The 10,544-nt window shown below is 32.9% G+C and overlaps 1 protein-coding gene and 1 pseudogene across 1 annotated transcript; one reads left to right on the top strand and one right to left on the bottom strand.

Moving 5' to 3' along the window:
* Window positions 1-3,258: 3,258 nt before the first annotated feature.
* On the bottom strand, window positions 3,259-4,770 carry LOC130956590 (pentatricopeptide repeat-containing protein At1g59720, chloroplastic/mitochondrial-like; annotated as a pseudogene).
* Window positions 4,771-6,823: 2,053 nt separating this feature from the next.
* LOC130958021 (zinc finger protein CONSTANS-LIKE 4-like) lies at window positions 6,824-7,974 on the top strand. Its single transcript, XM_057884896.1, has one exon. It carries the CDS (start codon window positions 7,082-7,084, stop codon window positions 7,553-7,555), a length of 474 nt encoding a protein of 157 aa, XP_057740879.1. The 5' UTR covers window positions 6,824-7,081; the 3' UTR covers window positions 7,556-7,974.
* The last annotated feature ends 2,570 nt before the right edge of the window (window positions 7,975-10,544 follow it).

Below are 10,544 nucleotides of genomic sequence, written 5' to 3'. Positions count from 1 at the left end.
CGTCACCTGGCCGGATTTTTGGAATAAGAAAAAAATGCAAAGCTCTGAAAATGGTTCGAATCGACTGGTCGAACCGGTCAAATCGTAAACCGAAGAAATAAGCAATTCAGACCAAGATTCTGAAAACCGGTTCAAACCGTGAACCGGTATAAAAAACGAATCAGTCATATATCAAAACCGAAAGATTCAAAAATCGTCGTTGGACCGTCGAACCGGTCAAAAACCATTCGGTCGAACCGAACCGGGACCCGACCAATTTTCTAAACTTTGCTCAAAACGGTGCCGTTGGTTAGAGGAACCCTAACCAGTAACCAAAATGCGCAGCACCTTCTTGGCCTCTCCTCTCTCACAGTGTCACTCAGCCGCTCTCCTCCTTCCTCTCATCGAGCTCCTCCTCACTCCCTCACTTCCCTCTCTTTGGCCTCTGAACGAACACACTGAAGAACGCAGAGAAGACAGAAGAGAACTCGAACGCAGCTTGGAGGAAGCACCGAAGCAGCCATCTCTCGTCGCCGTTCCTCAACGTCCAGCCACCGCCGCTGCTACAGCTTCGGCGCAACGTCGCCCTTGTTCGCCGCGCATCCGCCTCCTTTTTGGCCAAGCTTCTGCGTCTGTTTTTTGGCCAACCCTTGTTCTGCCCTTTTTGGCCAACCCTTGTTCGAGCTGCTTAGCCCTCTGTTCAGTCCTCTACGTCGCGTGTTCGAGCCTCTGTTCCGCCATTGTCTGCCTCCATTCAGCCATCTCCGTCGCGATTTAAAGCTCCTCCCTTTCCCTGTACTGTTTGAATTTCAGAACGCTCCATCCTACGGTGATTTTTTCCTTCTTCTTGTTCTTTCTTGTATTAATTATTCAGCTATTGTTTTTTTTATTGTTGTTTTCATGGTTAGTATGTTTTCTAGTTCTTATTTTGTTGTTAGTTTGCTGTAGTTTAAAATGTTAATTGTTCTTGTTATTTTGATTTTCAGTTTTAATTGATCTTATTAACTTGTTAATTTGATAAATTATTGTTTTGGTGTTGTACTCTACCTTTTGATTGTTATATTGTGTTTTCCTGTGGTTGATTTAATAAATTGTTCATTGAGTGGAAGATGAAAACTTGCCATGGTAAAATTGCTCCTGCCATGTTAAAACTGCTCCTATTGGTTTAGTATGGCTCAATCCATGCTTCTAAAGAGATTCTACCACCATGCTTGGACCTTCTCTCTGAGGTTGGTCCTGTGATGATTAAGGATGTAAATCTTGTGACCCACTTTAGGAATTAACTTTTTAGTTTCTTTTTTAAATTGGGTATCGAAATTTTGTTTGTTGATCCTAGTAATTTTGTTTGTTGATGTGTGAATATATTATTTCATATTCCTCACTAAGTTGTAGTGATCTGTATGCCTTTGATCCCATAGCCTTTGTATTGTTGCATATTGGTAGATAGAAGGTATCAAATTTTGTGACATATCTATTATGTTGCTGATCTAGAAAATTGCGTAATTTGCCGTGGTGGAGCTGGTGTTTCCATAAGTTCTTTTCTTATTGACTCGTTAGAATTTCCATTTCTGATAGTTAATAACAAAAGTAGAATTTCTATTCTGAAAATTTTGTCTCTGGTCTCAATTTTTCATATAGTTTCTTTTGGAATTTGTCTTCTCTCATATATAGTGCTAACTTAATTATATGTATTTAATGCTTTCATTGTAAAGATGTCATTATTAACTTGCTTGGGCATTTCTTGACAACCAATATGCGACTTGTGTAGATCTTCGGGATGATAAGCAGTTTTTTCAAGATCATCCTGGTGCAGTGCCTATCACCACAGTGCAGGTACTTCCTAGCTTTCTGTAACTCCTTGTATGGTACGGTGTATATATGTATTAATCTTCACGTTATTCAGCTATTCATATAAACTATTATATATTTATATTACTTACTCTTCCTGCAATTTTAGATTATTTAAGAAGCACTTTTAGTAATCAAACATTAAACAAGTCTCTGAAATTGCTGTTATCCCGTCTTCACATGCTTAGCTGTAATATGATGAGGTGTGGTTTCTTTTTCTTCTTTTTCTGATGTACTTTTATTGTACTTTGTTTTTTTATGTCTTATTGTACTTTGTTTAATCTGAGTGGAGGATATACTTTGGAAATTCATCATAGAAATGTGAGAATAATTGATACATTAATCCAAAAGAATTTATATAACATGATTTGATATTTGCGCATTATACTTCAATTATTTCCCTAACTTTTATTTTTCTATTATGCCATTCCAGTTGCAAAAGATTTTGAGGCACAAGGTTTACTTTGAGTAGCGAGATTTGTGGAGTCTTGAATCAATTACATTAATGCAAGGGCCATGTACTTAGAGATCCAAGCGGGTTCAAATATCAATTATACATGTGAAAGCATTTAAGATGCTGCACTACTAGACCATCTTCATTGCGTTGAAAAAGCACAATTCATTAAGGTCTTACCAATCTTCAATGGAGGTGCCCTAAATTTTGCATTGGCTAGGATCATATCAGCATATTGTCCCCTTCTTCTGGTAGTCGTTGTTTTTGGGCTTCCTATGTATTTGAGCTATAGTTATAACTTAGTCAATTCTTCATGTGCACTACTATTGTTTCATTTATTTCATTTCATTTGTATTGGGGTAAATTTTCTTTGACTATGCTATTCTTAGGTGTATCAGTGTTAGTGTATGCTTTTGTATAGATTTTTTTTTTATTTATTACAATACTTATAAACAGGCTTATTTTTCTAATAGAAAAGGTTCTGTTTATGTGTGTATGTCTTATTGGGTGAGATTCTAATTCACAAATGACAGAACAAAACAAAACAGAGAGATGCAAACTAAATTTATCAATGAGCGTAAAGTTACAATTTGAACCTAAAAAAAAAATAAAATTCAATTCTCTGGTACAATGTTATATCAAACATTCAAACCAATTAGTCACCAAAAAAAACATTCAAACCAATTTATGTTACTGTTTGTCCGTTGAATTTGTGTCAATGGAATGCATGTGGCCGGCAGTTTCACTGGTATCAACTAGCTGGCTATTATTAGTTGAACCAAATCATTCATCATTCGTGTCGCTTTTAATATCCAGAGAGATTTATGATTATAATAATTGCTGTGAAGATAGGATTCTCTGTTGTCACATGAAATTTTAAGAAATCCATAACATCAAACCCGGGCCAATAAATTTTTTTAACGATATATTAGTTCACCATAGATTTTTCATTTATATATGATTGTGCATATTTTTCGTCACCAATAATCCTTACAAGAACAGTTTCCCTCTTTAAAATGATGGAACCGTGCACGATCTCTCATAATTATCTCTACATTATAAATTCTTGATAGTAATCTTGTAACACTGTGACAATCATTACACACTCTAAGATTCTAGAACACTCTTATTGGCATGCCTGGTCTTGACCTTAGTAATCCAAAAGCTATAGCTAATCTCTCACTATGCAACCTCATAGTATTCTTTTTTCCCTCATTAACCTCATCAACTAAAGGTGCACCTGAATAATCAGGTACATACCCGGTTGCTTCTAGCTTCTCCTCAATTTCACTCATAAACTTGTATATATCTTCACTTTGAGGATGTAGTGTCCCCAGCAAAAAATTCATGAGTGACACCATCAATCTCTACCAAACTACAACCAGGTTCTTTATTCACACCCTTATTAGTCATTAGTTTTCTAAGCAATCCAACATCATTCCACATGCTAGCTGAAGCATAGATTCTTGACAATAGCACATAAGCACCACTACTATATGTAGCACTTCCCTCTGACTCAAACACTTTCTTGGCCAATTCTTCACTTAGCTCAAGACTTGCATGTTGCTTGCAACAAGCATCCAACAGACTCTTCCAGATCACGTCATCCGGTTTCATAGGCATTTCTGAAACCAAGTTCATAGCCTCTTCAATGCGTCCGGCTCGAGCGAAAAGATCAACGAGGCATCCGTAATGCTCTAATCTTGGCTCAATTTTGTACTCCCTGGTCATTATGTCAAAAGACATAACCCCTTCATTAACCATTCCCCTGTGATTACATGCACTCAAGACACCAACAAAGTGATTGAATTCGGCACGAGTCCCTTTACCTTCACCATTCTTGCATAGTAATCCAACGCCTCCTCAGCCATGCCATGCATGGCAAGCCCCAAAATCATTGAATTCCATGAATTCACATCTCTACAAGGCATGCTTTCAAAGACTTGTTTTGCAAATCCCACTAAGCCACACTTGCAATACATATCCAACAAGCTAGTGTTAACCAAAACATCACCAATCATGTTCTTGTCACTCCTTTTCAAGACATAAGCATGAGCCCACAAACCCAAAGACAAAGCACCCAATCCAGCACAGGAACTAATCACACTTTGCATGGTGTAACCGTCAGGATCATGAATCCTCTGCATCTCACAGAACATTCTCAATGCAGTGTCATACTCACCAGCACTTGCATAAGAGTCAATCATGATGTTCCATGAAAACTCACTTCTTTCGGACATTTTCTCGAACACCTTGTGTGCCAAGTCTAGAAACCCACAAGTTGCATAAAAATGAATCAAACTGTTACAAATATGAGTATCCGATTCAAACCCAAGTTTCAATACATGAGCATGCACCTGTTTCCCTTCAGAAAGAAAGAACAAGTAAGCACATGCCTTTAATACAAAAGGGTATGTGTAATTATCAGGAATAACCGCTGCACTTTGTTGTTCTCGTTCCATCATTAACATTGCTTTGTAAAGTTCCATGGACTTGTGTTTTTGGTCTGCGGCGACGGCGGCGGGAGATGGACGGAGGTGAGGGAGTGAGATCGATGAGGGAGAGACGAAGGAGGAGCTCGAGGGTGATGGGAGGAATGGGTTCGCGTTTAGCCGTTGTGTGGAGCTAAGGTTGTTGGGTTGGGTAATTGGCTAGGGCATCTCAGCAAAACGATGGCGTCGCACTGTGCGCGACAGATGAGAGATTCAAGAGCAGAGAGAGAGAGAGGATAGGAAGAGGAGAGAAGAAGATGAAGAAGACTGAAATCTTCAGAGGTTGAACGAGAATATTTTAAATCTAGACGAAGAACAATTTTGATTTTTTGTTTTTTAATATGTTTAACACAGAAGAAGAGCAATTTTGATTTTTTTGTTTTTTTAATATGTTTTTGTTTTGTTGTTTTAATTATTTGAAAGTTGAAATTTTAAAATTAGGATTAATTGAATTCTAAAATTTGATTAATTTAAAATGATATTTGTGTCTAATCAAATAAAGAAAGGATGTTTAAGTCTTTTTATAAAATTAAATAAATAAATATTTTTTATTTTATTTAATTAAAAGGGTATTTTAGTAAAAGTGGTGATATACTATATATTTAAAAAAGAAAAAATTAAATGTTACGTGAAAAATAAATTCCACATGTTTTATTATTATTTGTCCATATTTTAAATGTATCGGTACGTATAAATTTATTATCGTACCGTAGCAAACACCATTTAGTATTTATTATCGCACATTATTTGTCGAAATTCAGCAGTTACGGAATATGGTAGTATATCCATTGTGGCATCTACCTATTATTCCATAAGGTCATTTACAGAAATATAGACAACTAATATTTAAAATGTGTTTCAAGACAGAGACATAGAACACATTGTTTTTAGGACAATATTTTATATTTTTGTATCTATTTTTTTACAAAGTACAATGATGAACACAGGATTCGGACATTTTATTAAAAAAATTTTCTTTTTTATCTATAGATATTTTTTATTATTCTATTATTATCTCTTCTAATTTTTCCTAATTTTAGCTTCTTCTCTACATCGTAGTTCTTCTTTCTGTGCGTTCTTTTTTTCAAATACTCTTTTTATTTTTTTGTAAAATTTCTTACTTGACTGTATAATTAATTTATTCCTTTTTATCGTTCATTCTCTTCTCTTCTCTATTGGCATGTTGTATTAAAGGAGACTTAATTCATTTTTTTACTATGTTATTTTATTTATTCTTAATTTTGTTACTTTAATACCATTTTTATTTTATTGGTTTATAAACCAATTCTTCTTGTAATTTTCTGTACTCTTACATACTCTTATTTTTTTATTAAATTAATTTGTACTTGATGTAAACAATTTAAAATCATATGACTATTTTTAGTCATTTCGCATAATATCTTAATTTTGTCCATGTCTATCCAAACATAATACAGGATATTACATTAGTATCTTGTTCATCGTATCCAAATACAATACACAAAAAATAATTTTTAGTGCCTCTATTCTATCGTCTCTATCTTAGTGTCATGTCCTATCTTGTCTCTAAAAACAAACGCAGTTTTAATCATTTGGTCTCTTTTATCTTGAACAAATAAGACAACACTTACTCTTTTTACTTTTTATAACTTTAATCATTTTCTTAATTCACATCAAAAGTTAAAAAAGTTGACATTTGTTTGAGAATAAGATGAATAAAGATTAGCTCAAAATAAATCTTTTTTTCTCAATAGAAAACTGGAGTAGAGCTAGATAAAATATTAGAGAAAAACTAAAAATATTTACACACTAAAATAAAATTTTAAAGAAAATTAAAATGAAATTTACATATAATTTATATATAAAAAATTAAAATTAGGGGTCATTACCCTCCTTTCTCACTATGTGGCTCCGCCCTAGATAAAAAATGTGTACTTTTTATTTAAAAATGTTTATCAACAATATCTTTAATAAATACTCCTAATAATAATTTTAGTCCCAACCAATATAGAATGGATTAAAGTGCTAAGTACATTAACTTTTAAACAAAAGTCTTGAGTTCAGTGTTGGAAAATGAAAAGTTATCTGTATTAAAAAGATTCCCATCTTTTTAATGAAATTTCATCTAAGGCAGATCTAATTAGTTGAGTTTTGATAATAGCCATGAGATTGCTACTTTAATTCCCTAATAATCTATACAAAAATTGCAACTTGCTCTACAGTCTACACCTTTTATTTATGTTATGAATCTTCTTTCTTTTCCATATATATAGGCACTACCTTGTCTTAACAAGATAGAAAAAAAGTGGCAACTACTTAAAGGTTTGAGATGAGGAAGAAGTGTGAGCTGTGTAACTGTGCTGCAAACTTGTTCTGTGATTCAGATCAAGCAAGCCTTTGTTGGGAATGTGATGCAAAGGTTCACAGTGCAAACTTTCTGGTCACAAAGCATCCAAGGATTCTTCTATGCCATGTTTGTCAATCACTAACACCTTGGCATGGTTCAGGTCCCAAGTTTGTTCCCACCATGTCACTTTGCACTGATTGTGTCACCAAAAACAATGATACCTGCAACCACCAGAATGATGATGATGTAGAAAATGATGGTGTTGATGGTGGTGAGGATGAAGATGAAGATGAAGATGAAGAAGAAGAAGAAGAAGAAGAAGAAGAAAATCAAGTGGTTCCATGGACATCATCAACATCAATGCCTCCACCACCAGTTTCCTCTTCTTCAAATAGTGCAACCACTACTTCCACCAGGTTCTCTAATGGTGCTGAAGAAGAAGCAATCTCCAACTGACTAATAAAATTCATGCCTTTTTCTACTCCTTCATGTTCATGTTCAAGTAGAGGCTCTCTGCTGTTAAGTAGTATTGTTGTTATTATAACTCATATAATATATGCTTTGATTTTTGTTCCTCTCTTAATATTATCTGCTTTCAATTTTCGAATAATTAAACATTATTTTAGGCTTGTCATCATGTCAAATAACAAAGATCACAAGAGGAAACGCCTTCAATGATTGATGTATTGATCTCTCAAAGTGTTTTAGAGAGTGTTGCTTGTGAATTCAGCTTCTTCCAACTGCTGAAAGAGAATGCTTATTATTATGATGATGATATTCTGATATCATATTACAGGTAAAAAAATCTTTTATTTCTTTTATGATTTTATATCCCAACAAAATTTCACCGAAAATACTAAAATAAAAGGGAGGAAAGTCTGCACCAATCAGTAATTATTCCATGTGATGTAATGATCATGAATCATTGAATCTGCTCTGCTTGAGTAGTAAATGCTGCCACCATTCAATATGTTTGGTATGATTGAAAATTCTGTAATACTACTGCATATTCTGAATATTTTCACAAATCATTGATGCTGGTTTTCTATTTGGTGTCATATATACAAACCATACAAGTAATAATTATATACGCAGTTTTGTTCATATTATATAGCCTACTACTTACATAGTTACTTTTTGAATTTTGTGTTTATAATTTGGTGTTTAATTTATATTTTATGATAAAATTTAAATATTTAATAATTATTTATTTTTATATTTTTAAAATTAAATATTATTTTTAACTTATTTTAATAAATTAGACAAATACTTTTAGATACCGTAATAATGACCGAAATTTTTATGGTGCTATTATATATCAAGCTAAAATATGCAGACAAAGTTAGAAAAAAAAATCACTGTTCAAAATTTCAGTCAAGGGTAATTACTACTCTAGTTGTTGTGCATCTTGTATAGGTTGTCCCACTGACCCACCTATGACTATATCCAAATCCATAAAATCATAATTGCCACAAGTTCTTGATCTTTCTCTTGTTTTTATCCAACTGCTTGATTTGAAAATATTATTGAACCCTTGGGGGGTTTTCTCCTTTTTCTTTCTTTTTTCGACTGTGCAAATATTTATATTAGAAATTATTTGTGGTAAGCAGTTTTTAGTAATTTTGATTAGTATTTAGTCAACACAAATGTTAAGTTATTTTTAATAGATAAATTTTATTAATTTATATGTATAAATTTTAAAAATATAAATATAAATTGTATTAATTTATGTATACAAAATTTGATAAATATAAGTATAAATTATTAATTTTGTGTGTGTAAATCTTTGTTAATGTGGATACAAATTATTACCAATCAAATACTAATTTAAAATAATAATATTTATTAGTCATATAGCATTGTTTTATTTGTATTTAAATTCTCTATATGACAATATTTATTCTTATTTTCTTGTTTTATAAATTTTGAATTGTCACAATCATAGAGCATTGAACTTGAGGTGCTGAGAAAAAGTTGCCAATTTGCATTAAATATGCAAGTTTCATTTATTAGCTAAGTAGTTAATCAATACATGATGGTTTCAACTCCTGTTTAATTTGATGTTATCTAGGAGACATGATTCTCCTTGAACCTGAAATATGAGAGGCTGCGAGCAATAATGAATATCTTTCAAAATTGCATGCTACAAATTTACGGGCTTATGGCTGGAGGCTATCTTTCTGGACACTAAAAAACAATCACACAGATGATCTAACCTTTGAAGGATGCGATGATATTGCCAAGAATCTTTTCCAACTTTTATAAAATCAAAGAATTTGTATAGATAATATACACTTTTTAATTTAGATGTGGAAGGAAAAATAGTATAAAACGCAGTTATGAAATATATAGGTGCTTTAAATGTGGTGTCGAACAAAAATCGGACGGTCCTATTTTTGGATACATAAATCTAAAGGTCCGATCACTTTTAAATTTTGGCATTTACAAAAAAATCAGATGATTCAATTTTTTCATCCCTTCACATTCTCCATAATAATGCACAACACAAACATGCTTCTCATATAAAAAAAATGAGCCTTCGATTGTCACCTGATACTAAAAAAATCTGATAATCACAAATAAGTGTATAATATTAATTGAAAAAAAAAAAAAGAAGAATAACCACCTGTCATGTGATTCATTCACAAGTATGGAATGAGTTTTGAACCTGGGAAGAGGCATGTGGGGCCAAACAAATCCGACAGCCCCACGTGGCTTGTGAAAGCATAATGAAATCTAGTATAGTATTTTATAAGTTGCAAGTTGAGCATGGATGGTGCAGTCACAATTCACAAAGAATGTTAAACTAAATCTAATAAGAAGAAGGGTTTGGTAACAAGATTTGAAGGAATCAAGGAAAGGAAGAAGAGGATGAAGGGTAGGGTAGGTACTTTTGTGGCTGTCATTGTTTGCTTTACCTAAAATTTACCACCACGGACATGAGAGAGAGAGAGATTACTTTTTGTGTTGTGTGATTATTCCTTGGATTCTATTAGCTCCAAAACCGTTGGTGTTTCTGACTCTTCTTGTGATTGTACTATTTTTGTGAACCATAGTGGGATGAAAGTAGAAAGATATTCTGATTTCTACATCAATGGCTGTGGCCTTATCTTCAAATTATAGCCACTACACTCCTTCCCTTTGCTACTCACTACTCACACAAGTCAAAAGTTTTGCATCTTGTGTTTCTGCTAATACACACGGGTCATCTTATGTTAGGTAACCAATAATATTTTTGAATAATATGAATAACCACAAATTAAATCAAAACATATTACAGTCTCAAATTATTTATCTGAATCTTAATATTAGAATAATCATTTGCATAACTAGTGAAATAAACATTCGATATATCAATTGTTCACATTATTTAATATTTTCATTGTCTACCTATACTTTTCTAATAATACACTAAGGGTGGAAACTAAATCCTAACTAATTTTGT

The sequence above is a fragment of the Arachis stenosperma genome, chromosome 10 (assembly GCF_014773155.1).
Source record: "Arachis stenosperma cultivar V10309 chromosome 10, arast.V10309.gnm1.PFL2, whole genome shotgun sequence".
In the NCBI taxonomy this organism is placed as follows: Eukaryota; Viridiplantae; Streptophyta; class Magnoliopsida; order Fabales; family Fabaceae; genus Arachis; species Arachis stenosperma.
The sequence above is the reverse complement of the archived record's forward strand: the minus strand, read 5'-3'. Positions and strand labels throughout refer to the sequence as shown.

Bases quoted from the DNA above. Each gene is read 5' to 3' on its own strand.
- LOC130958021 (XM_057884896.1), top strand. From the start codon at position 7,082: ATGAGGAAGAAGTGTGAGCTGTGTAACTGTGCTGCAAACTTGTTCTGT.